The sequence below is a fragment of the Anoplophora glabripennis genome, unplaced genomic scaffold, assembly GCF_000390285.2.
Source record: "Anoplophora glabripennis isolate ALB-LARVAE unplaced genomic scaffold, Agla_2.0 scaffold52, whole genome shotgun sequence".
In the NCBI taxonomy this organism is placed as follows: Eukaryota; Metazoa; Arthropoda; class Insecta; order Coleoptera; family Cerambycidae; genus Anoplophora; species Anoplophora glabripennis.
In genome coordinates this window covers 818026-841885 of record NW_019416264.1, presented here as the reverse complement: position 1 = coordinate 841885, position 23860 = coordinate 818026, and the positions used below count along the sequence as shown (strand labels likewise).

At 32.7% G+C, this 23860-nt stretch overlaps 1 protein-coding gene across 3 annotated transcripts in view; it reads right to left on the bottom strand.

The window, feature by feature from the left end:
- LOC108903388 (tensin-1) overlaps positions 1 to 23860 on the bottom strand; it is a 627358-nt gene that overhangs the window by 289027 nt on the left and 314471 nt on the right. For all 3 annotated transcript variants that reach the window (XM_018705546.2, XM_018705547.2, XM_018705548.2), the window contains exon 2: positions 14804 to 14924. In XM_018705546.2, the coding sequence (XP_018561062.1) occupies positions 14804 to 14924 (121 nt within the window). The remainder of the gene's footprint in view (positions 1 to 14803; positions 14925 to 23860) is intronic.

Genomic DNA, 23860 nt, shown 5'->3' with positions numbered 1-23860 from the left:
TACACAAATAACATAAGATGCACTCAGATGCACTACATATTGTCAGAAATGCTGATTCTTGCATATCCCGATCTCGCCGCTGCGCTGGCCGGGCCAACTAATATAAACAAATAGGAGACCATGACCTAGACCACCACCGAGAGGAGAAACAAGGAACACTCTGACTGCAGATTTAACTACGAACAGTCGCATAATTGTCGGGCTATTAAAACTGTAATATTAAGTGAATATAAAATTATTGGAATTCCGGATTTTATTTTAATATTTCTTACAATATATATGAACATAAATTTTAAAACATGGTTTGTTTTTTATCTGCATGTAATGTCTCTTCAAATATACCTACACATAAATTGACTTGTATTCTATAGTGACATCCAACAGAAACACGCCACCCTGTACATTTTGCGGCTTTACTCATTCGTTACGTAACAAGGCTGACGTCTGCAATTCATTGTTGCTCACCNTGTTAACTTTCCAGTGTACATTTCAGTCCCAATATATTCAATTAGAACTTCTTTTTGTTTAGAACTTACTGGATTTTGCTTCGGTTTTTTATTAATTTCCATTTTCTTTCTTTTTTAGATTGCACCTGACACTGACAAACAAATAACAATAACTCTAAGTCTAAATAATAAATAATTATATTGCATCTGATACTGACAGACAAATAACAATAACTCTAAATAAATTAGTACTTATTTCATGACTAGCTCATCACTAGTTTTCATTGTATCGCTTATTTACTGTTTTCTGATTGGTTGGTACATTTGACAACATTGTACCTCGTTCTTCACTTTCATGCCTCGATCCATTTGTGTCAATAATACAGTATTAATTTTGTGATAGAACAGTAGTAGAGCGAAATGAGGGAAAGTTCACCAGGGAGCATTCTATTTTCTCACCGTCAAGAATAGAGCTCCTGTGGTCTTCCGTTGTACACGTTGTTCTGGGACACCCTGTATATTATTGCATTATCGACAAGATAAATTAGAAATAAGTCAAAAATGTTAAAGCTTCCCTGTACCTAATTTAAGCCGTTTTCGAGATAATAGTCATTTTACACAAAATTTGACAGATGCAAGCGTTTCGAAAATTCCTTATATATTTCTTCGTTCTGGGAGCTTTCACTTGTTTTTCGGAATACACAAATAACATAAGATGCACTACATATCTATGAACATAAAATTTAAAACATGGTTTGTTTTTTTTACCTGCATGTAATGTCTCCTCTAATATACCTACGCATAGATTGACTTGTATTCGATAATGACATCCAACAGAAACACGCCACCCTGTACATTTTGCGGCTTTACTCATTCGTTACGTAACAAGGCTGACGTCTGCAATTCATTGTTGCTCACCTAATTAATTCCATAACGGTGCATGGCATCGCATTGTAATTTTTTGAATCGTGAACGTTTACTATATCATTTACGTGTTTATTGAGAGGAGTATAATAGCTGGGGTCAAACGTGGGATGTCCCATTGTGATAACTGACGTCGCACGCTGGGCCTCATTCATTATTTATTAACGCCGACGACGCTCTCGGAGCAAAAGCGATGTGAGAACTGTTTTCGCAAAATTGAAACAATGGAAAGTGGTGTAAAAAATGAGTTTGAAGATATATGTTTTTTAAAGAAGAGTAAACGCATTCTAGTACTCAGCTATATCTTATCCGATACAGGTGGTCAATTTTTGAAGATTTTTTCAATTTGCATTTACTGTAATGTCACCGTATTGCCAAAACTGACAAAAAAATGTCTACATTAATTACATTATTATTTCCAAATTTATATGAATTGAATTGCTGAGTGTTAAACGGAATTAACTCCAAAAAACCAAAATGTTGAGAAATTACAAAAAAATAAACTGAAGCTAGATTTGAATTTAGAATAAAATATTATTTTGATAGATTGAAAGCAAATATATGTGGGATAATTTTGATATAATGTTTAATTTATTCTTTCATGTTTTTAAAAAATATATTAAAAAAACAGTAGTGGAGTTAGTTCATTTTAAAACCTAACTGCTATAATTAAAAATAAACTTAAATAATAACTATTATTACTTGCAGAACAGGTTTATTAATGACAAAATACATTATTATTTCAACTAATTATCTAAATATTATCTTCTTCCAAATTTGTAGACCATGTAAGATAAGCTTCATAAAAAAGTTTACGCGTTGTTCATTTCGTTCTGGGATATCTCAATAACTTCTTGATAACATCGACTTTATGCTTATTTATAGGCAGTTTTCCTTCTTCGGGGACTGGACAAAATGTCAAATACTAACACTGGTCTAGGCCCTGGTTATTCCAAATGAAAAGTGTGCTTTACTCAGTCTCCTATAAATTCTGCAGCTTCCAAGTTGCCATTTTGAAGATATTTAAACAAATTGACAGAAACGTGAGGTTAACTGTTCGCTCACATCACGCAATCGCAAAGCTACCGGCCTACCACCACACGCTCTCGTGAGTTTTGTCGTAAAAGGAACTAACTCCGTTTAAAGGGAGTTAGTTCTTTTCTTCATCACCCGATGGGAAATATCGAAAAGTATCGTTTCACGTGTGTAACTGAATATAGCAGATTTTTGGAGTTAGTGCCTTTTAATATTCAGCAATTCAATTGTTAGACCTACTTGTTTTAACAAAGGAAGTATAATTTTGGTAATATTCTTAGCAATAAAGAAATTAGTAAAATTATGAAATTAGTAAAATTTATGAAATATATTAGTCGAGTCAGTTTTTAGATAATGACATTATAGAAAGTAACTACTCTGCGGACTAAAGACTCGACTAGCATTGAATTACACCCACATTACCTAGTAAATAGTTACGTCATTCGTTAATAGAATCACTAAACCAGTTTCGAAGTCATTAGTTGTCCTCAGTATGCTGTAGTATAGTATAGCTGACGAATAATAAATGGTATAGGAGGGTCTGGTTAAAACTAAAGTGGTCATATTTAGATAATAAAGCTTGGGATTCATTTTATTAAACGCTGATTAAACGAAAAATGTGTGTCGAGTTACCCTGTAATCTTAGGTCCTTGTTCAATAATAATTCAATAATAAATAAATGGGGGCGTGTTCGAAAAAACGCTCTGACACGTCAATTGGTATTTTTAGTTGTGTATTTTTTTCAACAAAAATTATACAGAGTATGCCATGTAACAGTGGTCAAAACCAACTTTCTTATTTTAAATGCAACACCCTGTGTATATCATTCAATTTTGGGTTCTTCAGAAAACTCTAGACATCTTTCATGTGCTATACATATCTTCAACTGTTTCGGAAATATTAAGTGTTTTCAGATTTATTGCAAAAATTAACATTAAAAAAATATTTTATTACATCAATTCGCTACAACACACTCAAAAACTAATAAGTAATACTGTTTTTATTGATAATGTAAAAAAGCAAAAAAAATATTAATGTCAAAGTAGGAGATATTCAAAATGCTCGCCGCGAACGTCTTGGCAACATCCTAATCTTAAACAGAAATTTCTTCTAACGTTACTCAACATCTCAGGCGCGACCGATCTAATCGCAAGTGTTATTAGTCTTCTTATGTCGAGGGGTTTAGTTTTGTATACAATACTCTTGACATGTTCCCTTAAGAAATCTAATGGTTTCAGATCAAGGGATCGTGCTGGCCATTCCATCTATCCTCGCCTCCTTATCCACCGATTTGGAAATATTCGGTTGAGGTACTGCCGGACATTGATTTGGTAATGGAGCGGTGCTCCATCTTGCTGAAACCATATCATATTCGCTGGAACTTGTGGATCAGGATATAAGTTTGTCAAAGTTGGAACGACATTATTTTGGAGCAGTGTTATCGCCATTCAAATTGCCGTCAATGAAAAAGGGACTATGATATGATCTCCAACAATTCCTGCCCAAACATTAACCTTTTCAGGGTATTGCGTATGTTCTTCCGTAATCCAGTGAGGATTTTCATTAGACCAATAGACCAATAGCGGCACTGTAAAGGTGCCCTCATCAGAAAACAACAAAACAAGCATGTTCTAATTGGATCACATTGTTATCTAACATTGCTATCATTTGTTCACAAAAATACGTTCTCCTATCAAAATAGTCTTCCATGAGCTCCTGAGTTGGTTTCATTTTATAGGGATGCATTTTATTTTTTTTTTAATATTCGAATAATTGAACATTGGGGCTGCTTTTCGACTAAAAGTATGTGGGTTTTCCTCAAAGTCAAGCAAGCAAGCAAGTTCGCGAAACTGTTTTTCTATTTTATTAATTCTCCCTTGGGATATAGGCGGCAAACTTGGAAATCTTTCATGAAATAAGCGAGCAACTTCCATTTGTGTCCGGTAGTTATCTCTACAACCAATCATCTGTAGAATTGTTATTTTGTGCATTTCTGTTAAATGAATCATTTTTCTGATATATAGTTAACGAAATTCAAACGACTTCAACACTGACAACACGTTGCTAAGGCCAGTCATTTTAAACAAAACTAAACAAAACTATTGATAATTTTTTTAGTTCATATCAGTAAAAAGGAACGCTGAAATGAATTTTGAAGTGCATGATATTGCGATGTGTATTTCTTATTTGTCTGCATTTTTCAGTATCAGATTTTATTTTTTTAAAATTAATGCTATAAAAGTAACCGTGACTAAGGAATCCACAGGTGGCAAAATATCCAAATAAATAAAGAAAAAATCAAAATCATGCCACAATCAGACAATATCTTAAGTATCTCAAAAACAATGCGTTTCACATTTATGTGAACTGTTTTTCTCAAAATATGGACATTAAAGCTTAATTATAAGAGCTTGGCTCGATATTGCTTTCTTGTTTTACATGTTCATATAAATGTGATAATATATTTACAGCTACCATCTATTTGAAGAAAAGTCATTTACGGTAGAAGCAAACCACGGAGAATGATAGACTGTAACTTATGCTAGACTACCCCAATTGCATTAACAGGTCTACAAAAAATAATATTTAAAAGAAAGTGACGAATTTAGACATGGCATTGGTACTTACTAGTAGTGTAAGTACCAATGTCACACTACTTACACTACTACTCGTATTCTGAACTCATTCAACCTAATTGGACACTGTTCATTTTAAGCAAAATGTAAACTCTGTTCGATTCACTAGAAATGCCCATTGGGCAATCAAATTTCTGTTGTCTCCAGTTTCTTAGTAAATTTATCACAATTTTTCTGTGCCAATAAAATTTGTCAAACTTCTTGATCAATTCATTGGATCAAAAATTGGTAAATGTATAACGACTACGAAATACACAAAATTATTGCGGTAGTTCTGTAAAGTTCTATTTTATAAATATTTTCCATTTATTTGCAAATTACATATTAGTTGCTCTGATAAACAAAGTAATCTGATTACCTGTTTAATTAAGTTTCTATGTAATTTAAGTACCTGGTCTAATTTAAGTTTTGCATTTTGTATACTGTCTAATAATATAGTAATTGAAAACATAATGCCTGAGGTGTAAAATATTGGATTTGCCACCGACAAATCCAATATCAAAGGCATATTTCATAACGCCAGAAATAAGCTAATAAGATCCGAATACACGCAAGCACTGTAAATTGAAAACGTCAAACCCCATCTGCCTCAACATTGATTAGTGTGAGATCGAACAGAATAATTAAATCCATCATATGATACACGACTCGATTCGCATCTGATGACCGTTTTTAAATCTGTACCCTTGGAGAATCCTCTAAAGCCGCATTACGTTAATATTTCAGATGCAAATGAATTTATACATGTGATATCTTTTTAATTATCGCGGCGGCAAAGTTTTGAATTCCGGCCTGGATTCATTTTCATAAATTCATTAATCAGAAAAAGCAATCTCGGTGTGGCTTTTGTTTTTTAATAATTTCCTCTCCCTTAATTGGATACCCACTTCTTGCGATGTTATCGGTTCTATTGCAGTAAACGAATTGAAATATTGGATGCTGTTGTGTAGAATCAAAGCTATTATCAGTGTCTGAATACGAAGGCTTTGGCAAATTCAGTAGGTTTTGGAGAAGTATTTTTTACAAAATAGATGAGCACAATAATATAGTATTTTTATTCAAAGCATTTTCCTTCTCAATGATTAAAATAACAGCTAGCAAAATTTGGATATTTTAGATACAGAGATAATTTTATTTTTGGGATCAACTATGTAGCCGCTAATATACAGGGTGTCCGGAGAGCCTTATGAAAATGAAGAGCTGAAAATAGTTCCTATCGGGTTTCGTTTCGTTTCGCCTTCAAAGAAAGAAGTTCTATGATAACAATGAAATTTGGGCAATTAAAGTAAATCATGGTAATATTATTTTGCAAATTTAAACCCAATATGCCTGGATTATACAGGAGCAGACGAAATTATCCATTTAAATTTATACATCTTTGACAATGTTGCCAAATTTGACATTTTTCATTCATAGTTCAATTCCTCTCCCACTTTGTTAAAAAAAAAGGTATACCGTATATCAGTCGATATCGTATCGTTTTTGAGACAATCGAATTTTATTAACAACATACATTTATTGTATCAAAAATGTGAGACTAACATTTTTGTAAAAATCTGGGTTTATACAGAATAGAATAGAATTAGAAATTTGTATAGAATTAAAAGAAAAAAGAGAACTGTTAAGTAACATGTTCAATATGTGCACCTTGAACATCAATGCATTTTCTGAATTTGCACAAACACCTCTGCTGTACTCGAAATAACATGTGGTGATCATTTCTAATGATTTCAGCGTATGTAATTTTGCGATTTAATAATTCTTCCCTACTATTTATAGGAGTTTGATAAACAAGACTTTTAAGATGGCTCCAATGGAAAAAATCAAGAGGATTAAGATCGGGAGAACGAGGCAGCCACGGAAAAGGATATCTATCGGGAAATGTGGTATTTAAATAAGCCCTTACTGCCCTGCTAAAATGGGGTGGTGGAGCCATCGGGCATAAACCTCATGTTATTTCAAATATTTAAAGAGACGTCTTCCAATAACGGGTAAGGTGTTCTTGCAGTAAATGCAGCTATTTATCCCCATTTAAAGCGTGATGTGGTCCCACTAAGTACCTATAGTTTACAATTATACCCATCCATATATTAAAGATAAATTTTTGTTAGTGTTTTGTCTGAATAATAGCATGGGAGTTTTCGTCACTTCAAATACGCAAATTCTATTTGGAAAGCCGTTGGCGTAAATCCGAACAGCTTCAAAATCAACAAATGGTGTCAAAATTATTTATGATAAAAATCTATTTGCTAATACATACTTGTTGACAGTCATCTCAATTTCCAAGATTTAAAAAAAAAATGTTAATATAGCATTTTTGACACAATACTTCTATTTCTCATAAACGATACAAGATATCGACTGATGTAGGTATATAATTTTTTTTAGCAAAGTGAGAGAGAAATCGAACTATGAAAGAAAAATGATAAATTTGGCAACGCTGTCAAGATGTATTTTAAATGGATCATTTCGTCTGCTCCTGTATAATCCAGGCATATTAATTATCGGTTTAAACTTGGAAATGAACATTATCATGAGTTACTTTAATTGCACCAATTTCAAAGTTGTCATATTAACGACTTAGAAGTTATAATTGGAATTTGTTTTCAAACTTCTTTCTTTGAAGGGGAATATCTCCACAACGAAGCCCGATAGGAAAAAATGTACTACAATTATATTGAGCTCCCCTGTATACCCGTTCATTTTTAACATGACCTTTCCGGACACCCTCTATAGTAACCATTTACGTTCCATGAGGTTCACGATTAGCTTTTATAAATTGCACTCTGGGAGTATTCAATATTGGCCAGAGCGTACATTTTACATTTCCGTGTGACTGTAAACCCGTCCTCCCATCACCCATTGCACTTATGCCATTGTATTGCTTCACGCATGATCGGCGTTTTGTATCAGATACAGCGCTTTACATCACTACAATATCGCCTCTAATTATCTGAAAAATATCAGACTAATAATACAGTTTGTTGAAATACTCGCAATATTTAGTTTTGTAAATACCGTAGATTTGGATTTACCACATAAAAATGTTGATTGTACTGTATTGACATTAGTTTTGGTGTGTAGTTGTAGAGAAATATTCTATGGCTCATCTGAAATTCGATAGAATGGCGAATGCGCCCGGGTCACAAACCCTCACTTTAAAACTATCATTTTCGTAACAAATTTAAAAATATAAATAGTAATAACAATACAAAATAAGTATATCTTTGTCCGTTTCACACTTGTCACTTCTCGTGTAAGTGATTTCAGACTTTATTCCCAATTTGTTAATATTATTATCGTGTCGGGAAATATGTTCGAATAAATCAAATGAGTGTCACGACAAGTCACAAATATTTCAGCTGCGGAACGTCTATAAATCCATATAAGCTTCCAGGAAATAACTTATTGGGTCCGTTTTGTCTTTGTTCAGCGGTTGACATACATAATTTATTGAAAACCAGCTGCGTGAGCACATATTTCACACGTTTGAAAATAATAAATGAAATCACGATTGGTTTCAACACCGACATCTAATTATGATGCCACGCAACCATCCAACGGTTCATTCATAAGTTTGGCACGACTTCCGCATATCTTTTAGATTCTTCTTTCACGGAACTTCCTCAAATGCAAGCATCAATTTTGTTATTTTTTACCTTTAAAATAAAATAAGATGTTTACTGTTATCGTTACACTTAGCTAGAGTAACCTAAAGGTCCTCATTCATATTTTCAATTTTTTGTTGAGATATTTCAAGAATGTTACAGAAAGAAACAGAACACAAAAGAGTATTTAAATTTATTACTAGTATAGCATTTGGACTTATTACTGATGAAGTTGAGAGTTTCCCTCATGTTATAGAAGAATATTTCCTTTCTAGAAAATATGAAAATATACCTACAGGCTGATTCAGTTTAATGACTTTCATAGGCGTCTCTAAAAAAGTTTTTTGCTAAAGGTAAAAAATTATAATAATTTGTATATAATATGTAGAAAATTTCTACTCTATGTTCATTTAGCCAACCACATATTTTAATTACTTATGTCCTCAAACATTTTTATTATATTGATGGTAAATTTCGTTTTGTTCCGATTCAAAAGATCTGCAAAATGCCATGTTGTAATAATATTATAGTAATCAAAATGTCCCTCTTATTTCTCCCTTTCGCAATTGTAATATCAATGATTAATAGAAGCTGCCTATAATAAATTAAAATTACCTGAATTACACCAAATTCCGCATTGCTGCACTACACTGCTGGGCAATTTGTCAACCACTTGTCAACAGCTGAGATTTATTGCCCAGTGGCCCAATGCAGCTGTATTTGTATTTCCTTTGCCCGTGCTCGATTCTTCAACTGGACGTATACATTTCTACCACTTCTACGTTTAGTTCGATCACACCTGTTTATGGGTATGGCTAAATAAATATGGGAACAAGTTTTTCAAATATTTCGATGCCGAGTTGTTGCGTCAGCGACCGAACCTTGTACATACTGTCAACCTCTTGGTTCTTCAATTGATATCAGAAAGCCTTTACGTTCACGGCTCTCATGTCAACTTGGTGTCGGCCTGAAGCGACGTTGCCAAACTTACAAAATTTCCTGATATTAGACATCACTGCTCACTTGAGCCAATAATTAAAAATGTTAAAATATGTAATGAATTATATAAATTATTTTTTTAAATTATGCAATTAACATATTAAATTTCCATTGTTGCCCAGCAAAGATCTCGAGGGGTATGAGCAGGCCCTGCCAAAAAAAAAACAGTTTTCTCGTAATATTCTCCAGGCCTTGCTTTGAAATGATTCTTGTCAAAATAGTGGGTTGCCCCTCAACTAAATTAATTTAAAACAGCTTCTATCACATTTAAGTCATTTTGGCGATGCCGGGCAAATTCTCGTCTCTGTATCAAAAATTCGGTATCGCGAAGTCGTTGAAAAACTCGCACGAAGGTTCGCGGACTTCGGAAAATGTTGTCTATGTATGAATTTGCAAAATTGGCCATTACGACTGACACGCGAATCATCCGAAATAATCTGCGGCTTGTATTGCATCCTGCATACTTTCTACATACCTCCTCTCCATATGTATGAAGTGGTCACCAAATTTGTGGGAAGACAATGGAAAACGTGATTAACGGTGGTAGCTTGTCTTTTAAAAGGCTAAGTAAAATCTTTTTTCGATTTTCTGTCTTAATTAGGGCCTTCTGAGTACGTGGTTAAAATTAAATGACATTATGTCTGTATCGCCCTGTATATAGGTTTATTTTTTAATAAATAATTGAAAAAGAAATAAAAATGATTATTAAATTATCTTTTTAAATCATGAACCAAAGTTAAGTAGATATATCATTTAAATGTGCTTTCCAATAAATTACTTAATCGTATTTTAAATTAATTTGAACTCTTTAAGTTATTTTTTACAACTAAATATTTAGTATATGGTTGTCCATCAAATAAACGCCTTAACTCCAAAGAAGTCTGTAATTCTCCCAATAAAAATAAATTATTTAGTTAGCTCACATTTATTTTTCCAATAAAATTCTTAGCCTCAGCGTAGGTACATTATTTTCTTGTTTAAAATAAATCCTTTTCACACTACCTATATGTTTAAATTTTTCAAGTTTTTTCACTTTATAAGTTCAGTCAGTTTATAATTTTTTCGTTGATCTACTTCCATAGATATATATTTAATTAAATATATATGTATAATATAATATATAATAGGATCGTATTCGATGCAAAGTAGAGCAAAAAGTTGTCGGTCTTTTATCAAAGGAAAATCGTGTCATCATTTATAGGAGGCGTATTTCAAATTTAAAATGAAATTCAATGTTAAATCTGAAATACCGCATCATACCGATTGTATTCTCGTAGTAGCTGTAGTCGTCCAGGTGCATCGAGTGTACGAAGTGGTCGGTTATACGTCAAATACTAACTTGGCGAGCTTGATCGTAAAGAGAGCGCTTCCAAAAAACAAGTAAACAACAATGGCGCGTACAAAGGTAAAATGTAGTACATATGTGGAAATTAAAAAACAAATTGGATTTATAATAAATTAGGTACATTTAAAATAGTTTATGAGAATAAAGGAATTTTTGTAGGAAGAAGGGTGCCAGACGTGAACTGATCGCTTCGTCCCTTCATAATGTACAAAGAAATTATTCAATTTCTAAAACCCTTAAAAGCGAATGTCACTGGATTCCTTGACAGGCAATGATTTATTACTTTGCATCGAATATGATCCTACTATACAGTGTAGGAAAGTACCGATGGTCTATCAGAAGTTACGTGAGAGCGATAAATAAGCCATAGAAATCCATGTGATAGACAAGGATGGCTATAATGAAGGCGTCTAATAGTCAACGCCCATTTCGCTCTTCTACAAATATGAAGTTGATCTTATTTGTGGAAGGGCGAAATGGGCGTTGACTATTAGACGCCTTCGTTATAGCCATCCTTGTCTATCAAATGGATTTCTATGGCTTACTTTATCGCTCTCACGTAACTTCTGATAGACCATCGGTACTTTCCTACACTGTAGATGTTAAAAGCGGTTTCCGACTGATCCATTTAGGGAGAGATTTATTTGTTATTTTTGCGGATTTATTTCTAGATATTTTAATCTGAAATGTTACAAAAGTTATGCCATATAAGAAATGCAACAAATAAATATTTTCATACAATAAGGTACTGTCGACGCATTTATCAGATCTTCCCGTTGTTTTATTTCGTTTTGACAATTTTGTGAAACTTACAGTATCTTGAAATCGATATGTCGGAAACGTCTACTTTGCAGAGAAGTTCGCAGCGGCACCTCTGAAAAATGCAGAGAGATCCTCTCGCATGTCGGCAATTCATTATACGAAAATATGCATGGGAAAGATACACTCGACTTCGTGCTCATGACTCTTTAAAATACTTAACTGACAGGACAAAACACCCACGTCACCGGTACATGATGATATTTAAGCATCGGCAAAAATCGAGAAACCGCTTCGCGGCTTTTTACATGTACCACGCTTATTGTATAAGTTGTACGATTTATGTCTTTGGATGCACTTCTCCCGTTGATAATATTGGCCATTAAGATTTACTGTCATAGCGGGAAATAAAGCAGACGAAATTTATTTGCACGATCTTATACCTAGGATGCATCTCCATCCATATTTCATTTTTCAATAAGCTATGTCTACAAAATGATGCCATATTTCTTTCCTTGCCATTAAATGCGATATTTGCAATAAATTTCTACTATTTTATTTTTATACTATAAATGTGCAGATGTGGTGTGGACGGAACTGACAGTTTTTTATTTTTCATTTTGTGTGTGTATTGAGGCGAGGGCGGATTGGCATTCTACCCCCCCACCCCCAGCCCCAATTTCTATCTAGGAAAAATATAAAAGGCCAAATTCTTAGGAAATTGTGTAAGAAGGAATATACAGTAGGTATGTCCGTGGTTAGGGTGAATAAAAGGAAAAACTCTTTTATTTTACATTTTACGGAAAAAAGGCCACACTTGATAGAAAGTTTTGCTTGAATTTAGATTGTGGTTGCCATGGTGAAACTTAACATTTCATGCACGGGGTGTCCAGAAAATAAACAAAACTGAAAATGTCACGAGAGTAAACTACTTTTATTTTTAATATTTTCGAAGTGTCAGGAAAAGTTGTTCCAAATTAAAATATACGACATAATAATTCCACTTTGTAGAAAAACTGGCCTACTTTGATTATTTACAAATATTTACGTCCGCGGTTAGGGTGAATAAGAGGAAAAACTTTTTTATTTCAAGTAGAAGTAATTCAACATTTCAATGAAAAATACCCAGTTGTGCATGTGGCGCAGTCGTCTTTATATAAATTAGTTATAACATTTTTGAAAACTAGGTCACTGGCGAAAACATCTAGGCAAAAGAAAAACTGTGATGAAGATGTCGCTACTGTGCTAGTTCTACAGTCAGTGAATGAATGTCCAACCATGTCACTGAGGAGACGCTCAGAATACTTAGGAATTGTGAAAAAAACCACATATAAAAAATTTTGAAACAAAATAAAGTTCTGGTATACAAACCAATTCACAACCACACTTTAGAGGAAGTCGATGAAGCGAAACGTCTCGATTTTTGTCTGTGGATCAGAAGTATGGAACGAAATTCCTATCAACACATTATGTTTTCGGACGAATCCACTTTATCTACAAATGGCATTGTTGCTTCATAACAGTTGCGATATTGGAGTACCGAGAATCTTCATTTTAGAATTCCATCTACGCGGCAATATTTTAATAAAGTAAATGTTTGGTGTGCGATATCCTTTTATGAACCATTCTTTGAAGATACATGCAATGGGAACAGCTAACTGAATATGGTCCAAACGTTTTTTACTACTGAATTAGACAATTTACCACTGGACTACCGAAATAATTTTAATTTCAGCATGACGGTTGTCCGGTGCATTCTGCTATGACTGTTAGGACCTGGTTACAGAACACATTTCCCAATCGCTGGATTGGCCCCTGCGATGTCCAGACTTAACAATCATGGACTTTTACTTGTGGGGCCAACTCAATCAGATAATAACTTCGAGCAGCTAAACCAACGAATTAGAGATGCTGTACAGTCCATAACAATGAATTTGTGTGAAAAATTAAACCAATTTTGTGTGTGAATTGTTTTATTTAAAAGCTCAAGTAACTTTTTTGCACGACTTTGGCAAAATATCACTTTTCAGAAATATTAAAAATAAAGGTAGTTTGTGGGTTCGGATCCCACTTCTGACACCACCCATTTGAGGGTTGCTTTCGCTGTACAGTAAAATAAAACGCTCTCTTAACAATAAAAATGCTTTATTTTTACCGTTGAGAGATCGTTTTATTTTACTGTACAGCGAAAGCAACCCTCAAGTTTACTCTCGTAACTTTTTCAGATTTTTTTATTTTCTGAACACCCCGTACATGAAATGTTAAGTTTCACCATGGCAACCTCATTTTAAATTCAAGTAAAACTTTTTATCAAGTGTGCCTTTTTTCCGTAAAACATAAAATAAAAAAGCTTTTCCTCTTACTCATTTGAAAATATTCAAAGTATGCCAATTTTTCCACAAATTAGAATTATGTCGTATCATTTAATTTGGAACAACTTGTCCTAGTAACACTTTTCCGAAATATTAAGAATAGAGGTAGTTTACTCTCATGATATTTTCAGATTCTTACATCTTTTGGACACCCCGTACATGAAATAAGTTTCACCATGGCAACCTAATTTTAAATTCAAGCAAAACTTATCAAGTGTGCCTTTTTTCCGTAAAATGTAAAATATTCACCCTAATCGCGAGCATACTGTATAAATAAACAATTAACTGAAGATAAAAGATTATGTATTATTAATTAATTCTAATTGGATATCCTTCAAGTTGAATGAACTAAATAAAATAAACAAGTGTTGCACTGAATTCGAAACACACTGTATTTAAATAAGACGTGGTTGTTACTTGCCGAGTTTCTCAAAAACATGCGAAATTTATTTGTCAGACTGCTATGCCCTGAGACCCCCAGAACCTCCCAGACGTTAAAGGAACGCAAAAATGCACGTTTGAATTAACATTTCGACCTTTGCCTTCGCTTTGAATAGGCAGTTCGGTCCACATAGAAGAAAACGACTTAATTACCTTCGCGGGATGCAGCGCGGATTTTATCTCGACGTGACGTTGGCAATGCTAGCCAAGAAAAATCAGAAGGAATCGTTTTACTTACCTCTGCAGCATGACCCTTCGTTGAGGATGGGTTGGTGGCAAAGGTGGCAGGGTCGGGGCTTCTTGAATGTTTTACATCGAAATGCATGACTTGGTCCTTGCGACAAACCGCTATCTTCACTCTGAAATCAAATCGGACGTGATAATATCTTCCTAAATATTTTAGCATCAGAAGTAGTGAAAAAACACAATGCAATAATTCATTTTTATATAGAATTATTTAAATGCCATAAACATAAGTATACATTTTGTAATTAAAATGCCCTGGCCTGTATAGCGAATTATTTCAAACTGTTATTGAATCTACAAATTTTCACCGTGATATATAATGTATGTTTAGAATTTAAGTTAATTTTACTTTATTTTAAATATTATGGGTTGCCTATAGAGTAGGAAGAAATGTACACATATTTTATTTTTGGTAGTTGTTCTTTATCATTGCGGGTTTTTGTGTGGCAAAATAGCACGTTTTTTTTGGTATTGAAAGGCAGAAACGTGTGCTTGGGACACAAACTACATTTCGCTAAACTACGCTCCAAAAAACTAAATTTTCCTTTAAGTGGTGCAGAAAGTTAATTCTGGTGCATTATTGTGAACTATCTGGGAAGAAGCCGGCCGGCACGTCGTTCCAAGAATCGATCGCTTCAAGGTGAGTTTTGCCACTCGTTGAGTTCTACATTTATTTTCCGCATAATTATCGTTCCTTTGGGAATAATATTTAATTCAATAATAAATCCCAAACAATGTAAAATATATAATAGTACTATTCTATATAGGATTAAATTAGATAGACAATATTATAAAATCTATAAAGTGACTGAAATGGAGAGAATATGTCAGTCTTTATAATAAGAGACTGGACTATTTGATTTTCAAAACCATTATCCACAATCCTGTATTTAAAAAGGAGAAACAAATATGACTGAAAAATTACAGACTTTTTTTGTATTTGTGTGTAAAATACAGGCCTATTAGTATTTTGTATCATTTTTCTATACTCACATATTTTGTTACAAAATTTTTAATTATATCTAAGCAGCATGATATTATGCCTGGTAAACCTACTTATCCAATCTAGGTGTATTACCCAATTCATTGTTGAAACTCTGGATCAAAGAAGTCAGATGGATGTGGTCTACACAAATTACATTCCTTCCGAACTTTCTGCTACACCGGAAAAAAGTAATTTCAAAGTTGGAAATTTTTCCCCCAACCACTACTTTGCCGTAGGGTAGGGATTTTTTAATACCCTGACATTGCTTAGACCAGGGGCCAATGATTTTACGACCTTTTTTAATGGATCGGTATACTGCTATGTTAGCTTGAATATTTTGACGTCAGCAAATCTTTTTTTACACTTGTTCAAATCACATTTTTTCCATCGTAATCAATTTGTATAATACTGTGGTTACAAATCTGAATATTTAATCATACAGGCGTGCCTTTATTCTTTTCATCAATGATATTGCGAATAATTTTATTATCTACTTTATGTTGTGTGCTTATACTTTTCTAAATCTAGTACCACGACTGACTGTTTCCCGCAAAACTAGTTGTTGTATTCAATTTTGCAGATTAGGTGATTATGTGTTGGATAAACCCAGGTGTGTCAAGGATTTAAGTGTTACATTTTTTTATTTTGATTACGCGCAAATATTAATAAAATCGAATTTTGCACTTAATTGTTGAAATCTTATGGTATATATTTACCATGTTTCGTAAAGATACAAATTCTAGACAAATTTTACCATCATTCCAAAGTTCCCGGTAAGTATAACGTATAACTGTCAATAACTCAGCAACGATTCATCTGTCCAATACCGTTTTTTTCCAAAAAAATAATGCGACGATCTTGTTCAAAATTTCCTTTGAAACAAAATGATCTACCTATTGAATTTTTTCACAGAGTTCTATTCAACCGAGATATTGAAGAAAAACAGATAAAAAAGCATTTTTTGCAACGTAAATTATTAATAACATATTTTCCTTACTATGCAATGCTCGTACATTGAAAAATTAGATTGATGGAAAATTGCCACAATCACGACATTTTGGGTCTCTGCCTTCTGGACTATAATCGAGGTGCTGTACATTGTTTTTGGAAAATATATTGGTAAAATTCGCCTTTGACATCCTGAACCCCCACCCCAAAATAAAAATAGAAAAACTAGGAGAAAACCTGTTTTGTCAGTATCTGTATTGTAACCACTTATTAACACCGGTACAACTTCGTACCCAGTCCAGGAACTGTCACCGTCGGTGGACTATTAGAGGGTTGTTTTGTTTACGTTTAAAAAATATTTAGGGTACCAAATTGTTATCTCTTCAGGTGTTTAGTTTTAGTCTGTGTGTGGAAGACCATCATCATAACTTTTGTAAACACTTTCTTATATGGTCATGTTTGGTAAGAAGTAAAGTGATAGGATAGAGGAGCGCACAAGGAAATACCCCTGCCATCGGAACAAAACTGAAAGCCCGGAAAGCAACCGCATCATTCAATTGACGAAACAACCATAGCCGTGTGGTTTTTATTATTATTGTTTTTGTTGCTAAGGCTAACAGTAGCGGACCGTTAGTTCCTATTTTATTAACTTGCATAACAGCTCTCCTATTTTAGTGTGTGTCCGAACTAATAAACAGTGTCACGTCACCCATCTATTATTTCGATGTAGCAAATCAACCCCTATGTCTCCCCCGTGTCTCTGTCTCCGACAAATATAAACTTTACATTAAAAATTTAGTACACATAATATTATTCGGACTTTTTTACTACTGTGTTTGCTATATTTTTTTTCTTTGAAATTGCAGTAAAATTTTTAGAAGTTCGGATTTAACCACATCAAAATTCCTGTTTGATCGTTCTGTGAGCATCAGGTTCATAATTTTCGTGTTAATGATTGCGCGGGCCGTGCCTAAAAATATTACCCATAATTCGCAATTTGCGACAGTTATTGTGCCTCGTATAATTTACGGCAACAAAAAGTGTTACGAATTTAAGACAAAATCAATTACAGGTGTCCGAGCGAGCGATAAATAAATTCGCGAACAAGTCCGGTAAATCATCGGGTCGCCGTCGCGCTTGTAGGGACAAAACGAATTAATTTATTAATTTTGTTTTATAGCCCGGGTCGGCTCCGTAGCGCGCTGTCAGCCATGTTCTCTAAACGGTTCCGGAGGAAAAATGTGCAGGAGGTTTACGATCGTTTAAATTTCAAACAGTTCATTTAAACGCTAAGTCGTACTTTGAAATGTTTGTCAGTGGAATTTCCCAACGCAGTAATTCACTGAGCCAACATAAAATATTTTATTACGCTGTATCTCCAATAATGAATTATTTAATAAAGATATTGATTTTTTTTTAGCTTCTATATATGTATTAAAAGATACATTTTGTCAAACTGAATAGAATTAAATGTAGAAAGTTCCGCCCATACTTCATAGTTCAGTATTTATAGCACAATCAGTTTTAATTGTCAAATTTCATAAATTTTTCTTAGAAACAAAAGAGAAGCTGTTAATATTGTTTCTCATATGGTATATTTTTACATTAATTCTATTAGAATTACGTATTTTTTATTTTGTTGAAAATAAAAAAATTATAATTTTTTAATAATTCATTTATTTCTTATAGTCTATAATTAAATTTTATGTTAAAAGAGGTATATTTTCTAACCTTTGGTAAGTAATTAGTACATATTGACATTTTTCTGCGTTACTACAGACCGATATAAAAAAGTTTTCACTTCTGACTGGCAGAAAAATAATATATTCATGTGGTTACTAATACAAATTCAGATCAAAAGTAAAAATAATGTTAGTCGATATTTAAGTAGGTAATATATTACCATCATTAAATTGCAATCATGTCCGCTGTACAAACATAAAAACTAAAATAGTACCTAGAGGCGTCTACTGAAACTTTTGTGTTGTCTTTTCCTCTGTATGATATTCTATACAAGAGTATGGCGTCTTTAAATTGAAGCGAGATTTACGATTACCCGAAAAATATAAAATGTACTCTGAATAAGATTCAGAATATCTTCCAAGGTTCTATTTAAAAATCTAAAATTACACAGACCCACAAAAAAGAAGTTGAAAATACCAGAGACTAGACCCACCTATCCTTATGTATTTTGACGCGCTGAAACCGAATCCGGAGTCAAAATTGCTCCATCACCCTCCAGTTTTTTTTTAATCGAGAAATTTGAAGATTTTCCGTGTTTTTGGGTTTTTTTCGCGATTTAAAAAAAAACTGGAGGGTGATGGAGCAATTTTGACACCGGATTCAGTTTCAGCGCGTCAAAATACATAAGAATAGGTGGGTCTACTCTCTGGTTTTTTCAACTTTTTTTTGTGGGTCTGTGTTATTATTAATAGGAAGGTAAGTACAGGTACAGTAAGTATCTACTGTAATACCATATTTTTCCTTAACTGATAGAATCTTTCACAAAATATGAATCGGAACAAGCAATCACTTCAAAAATTTGTAATCAATTAAAAAAAATATGATTAAAAAAAATATGTCTAGGCTTCAATTAACTTCAATATTGGCGCATCCGCCATTTATTATAATCCGACATTTATTCTAATTGCCTGTCAACGACAAATAATGAAAATTGCCTTGGACTAATATTACGTAGAATTATGTAACCTTTATTGTGCATAATAGGAACACATTGGTGCACAGATGCATACAAATTAGATTAGCATGACATAATCGCATAAAACAAGTCTTACAGTTTCGCTTATTTTATGTCAATCGTAATTTATGTAAGAATACGAAGTGCGACGCTGTTTTTTCAGAAATAGTGGGCACAATTTTAAAATTATACTGAAATATGTGTATTATTATATCATAAAGAACAAATTTTTCAATACGTCTCTAGAAGATTATACAAATAGATATAACTTGGTCAAATTTTATATACAGGGTGATTCACAACTTATCCAAAAAAATTTGGGAATAGATGCGGCATGAGAAAAAAAAGCTTGTAAAATCCTTATAGTTTCCGAGAAAAAAATTATTGAAGTTATAGTACATTCAACTACTACATACCTGGACGACTGTAGTCTCTAGCGTCATTCGCAATACGCGTGGAGAGCCACGTGGCCTTAGCGATTCCGAATACTGAAATCTGTCGTTGCGATAGTGTTTACCTTTTATATGTGGTGTTTACAACAGTTTTTCAGTAGTTAGTGTCAAAAATGGTTTGCGTTGGAGTTGGTGGATATCGTTTTAATTTATGGTGAAGGAAGACAACATTTGTATTATGGTGAAGCATTTGTGTTATGGTGAAGCAAGACAACATTTGTGTTAGTTCGTAGAAAGTGAGTAAGTCGGACCCAAATGTGTTTACACGTTGGTGGATAAAATTTTGAATAATTGTTATTGTAACATCGGGTATGTCAAATGATTTTATTACTTATTTGAAAACACAAATTAATTTTATTAATTAATAAAGGCAAAAGCATGTAAATTTGCCGATATAAAATAGGTGCTATAAAATTCTATTTATTTTTTTCCTTGCGAAAGTTTTTGTCCGTTTTTATCACACCGCTATGCCGGTCGCATTGTGCGAGGTCAGGTTTTACAGTGGACCAGTTTCCAGTGCCGTACAGATGTGTATTTTTAAATCATTTTCGAACTGCCCTTTTTGATTTTTTCTATACAAAATTGTATTTGTAAGGGTCCCCTGTACATCCAGAATTTTTATTTTTTTTGGATAAATTCTGAATCATCCTGTATATATTTCTCTTTTCTATTTTAAAATATATTTGTGTTACGAAATAAATATATTTATTATTATAAAAAGGTATTTATTTCAGTTCAGTTGACTTCTTTATTCGATATCAAGACATTCAAAAAGTTAGGAAAAAATATTTACTGCCAAGAATTTATTTATGAATAGGTGGGACATATGTGTATGTGTATTGTATATATACCAAAATTTACCATCTACGGACTTTAAAAGAATTACTTTATGATTCCATATGAACGGACAAATAGTTTCTGGAAAATAAATGAATAAACAGACTGCTGAATTCCAAATGAGTTTACTTTTGCGACTACATAAACTGTAATAAATAGCAAACCATCCTGTCTGGTTCATATTTGCATTAAACTCATAACAGAAGCTCACAGGTCATCCAGTTCAACAAATAACAACATAGAGGCTTTTCAGCATGCAATTGCAGCACATGCAATCAATGCATTCAAAATTATACTTATGAAAGTTATGAGTAAATCCTTTACATTTGAACTTAATGTAAGGTAGCCAAATAAGATTTTGCACTTAATCATATTTTGAAAACCCCGTTAAGTCACTTCGTATTACAAAGCGAACATATATTTTGTCGTACCACACAAAAGTAGTTACTATTAGCCAAAAATTTTATGTTACTTTATTTAAATTATTACTTGTATAACGATCGTTTTATACATATACAATTAAATATAATGTATAAATGTGTGCTATTTCTCAATAATGCTGTATTTTAATTTTCTACTGTGCTACCACGAACTTTTTGTTGGGTTTAACAAGACAAGTTTTATTGCCTTAAAGATTGTCTGTAAATACTGAAAAATTTCATTTTTGTCACAGATTAAGTTTATACTAACATTAATTTACATAAAGTTTTTTTTCTACTTGATTTTTGTTATGAACAACTAATAAATAAAAAAATATAGGTATTAAACCTATGAGATAATTTTGATTAAATGTGCCTGATTTGGATCATTTACATCATACAAGGTGGAGGTAAATCTCAAAGCCAAACTTTAATAAGCAGATTCTACGCCATAAAACCAAGGCAATGATTGTTAGTGTTAAAAACACAACCGGTTTTGTCAATTGACTTGAACACAATTTTATTGATACGATAAAAGTTGCGAGAAAGATAGTTGAATAACATGTTCACAATTGAATTTCAACAGCACATACAGAAAAAAAATATCTTGAAACAAGAATACATTTTTTAGATAAAAAAAGGTAATAAGAAACATAGATTTAAATATGGAGTTATGGCCCTTGATCGTACGCCCTATTTCTAACCTGTTTCTATCAGAACTTTTTTTCTTATTTTAATGAGACAGCCGATTTGATGACTTAAATTTTCAGGTTTTATTTAGCCATCTTGTTGAAAATAAATTAATTGATACTTGTAGATCTCTAATATTTCATTTATTTATTGTATTTTTGTAGGTAGAAGTAAAGTTAGTTTAATTATTGGACACTCTGTATGATCATTTCACATTCTTCCAATATTTTTTAGAATAAATGTAATACACATAAAAAAAAACAAATTAATATACTTACACAAGCTCGCTGTATCATGGTATGTAATATCTTGTGTTAGTTTTAAAATAATGCAAAATATGACAAAAGTAGAAAAAAATTGTACTTAAACAGAATGTTAGATATTTTCTGTAAATTTATATATTCTTAACGTCATTAACATATTTTGCTCTTTTCTCATTCCGTAATTCTAAAATAAATTACGTTTTAGTATATTTTACTTTTAACCAGACTTCATTTCGAAATACCTCACATTCCACCTCTTGGAATTTATGTATGGGTGTTCAATGTCAGAGACTTGTATATGGATCACCTTAAGAACTTACAAAAACGTGAAATTTACCAAAAACAAAACTATTCAATATAAATCATTCGAGCAACGGCAGAATATATAATCAAAGGAAAGAGTAACGGTAATAGCAGTCAAGACTGTATATTATTAAGCCATAGATAAAAATGTAAGGAAAGTAACGCTTTTCTGTAGCTAGCTTTTTTCAGTTCATTTTTATTTTTATATTAGCTCCTACCTATCGCTCTTTGTGTATTATATAAAATTTAAAAAAAAAATCATTGATAATTATTCAAATATGTACAGTCAATTCACGATTCAATTGTTTATACTCCTACCTAGAAGAATTTTTACTGTACATTTCATATGAACTGTATTAGAATTGAACAGACCAAAGTTCTGTCTTAAGAAAAACGTAGAAAACACATTATTAAATTTCTCTTATTTTTCCAGTCGCGCGAAAATTGTTTCCGCCTCAAATGGAAATTTATTACACACAGTAAGAGTCGCAACGAAAGTAGTACGTAATAGATTTTTTTCTGCTTTTGAGGAAATGATTTGTTTGTGAATGCACCACTCCTCGGGAGACAAATGATTTATCATTTTAAGGCAACGTACTTAAGGGAATTGCAGCCAAAGCTTTATTAATGCACGCTGTGTGTGGTACCGTCTGAATGCTTTGCCGCAAACAAAGGGCGTGTCAGTTGCAAAACGTCGTGAGAAAGATGCAAAACTCGTAAAGGTTCAAAGGGTGGAGACTTAGACATAGGAATGAAACATCGATAAGTGTCTTCGTAGGTGCTGTTAAACTGAGAATATTGTTTAATTATATTTATAGATACTAAAAAATAGGTGTTAAATTTAATAATGAAATAACAGTACAAAATTGATTAAAAATAAACCAAATTCAACAAATAGTTGCTTTATTGGTTTAAAGTTAAAAAAAGTGTATAATATGTACTTTTGATTTCGACCAAAATTCTGTCCCTACCACTAATAATAATTTTTGTAATTAATTTATTATAATTTCTAACTATTTAAACATTGAATGAAAATAAAAAATATTTAATATTTTTAATCAGAATTTATTCAAATATCTGCCTTCGTTCTGTATACATAGATTTATTACTCGCCTTCTTAAACTGTTAAATACATTATGTATAATTCACGTTCTATAATATTAGCTAATTTATTTGTTACGGTGTTCTGTTGGTTCATCTAAGGGAGTTAAGTCCGGAGATTTTGGAGGCCATAGGCCTCGACTAATACTGCGATAGTCATAAAATCCTCTTAGGAACACCAGTGTTGTGTTACCTGTGTGTGCCGTTGCCTCATCTTGTTGAAAGTTACCATTGTGCAATTCGTCATCATGTAGCTGATTTAAAAATGGCCTATATCGCTTAGTAGTAACATTATCTTCAAAGAATCCAATTGTTATTATTATTATTAGCCGAGATGTACCTAAACGCCTGTT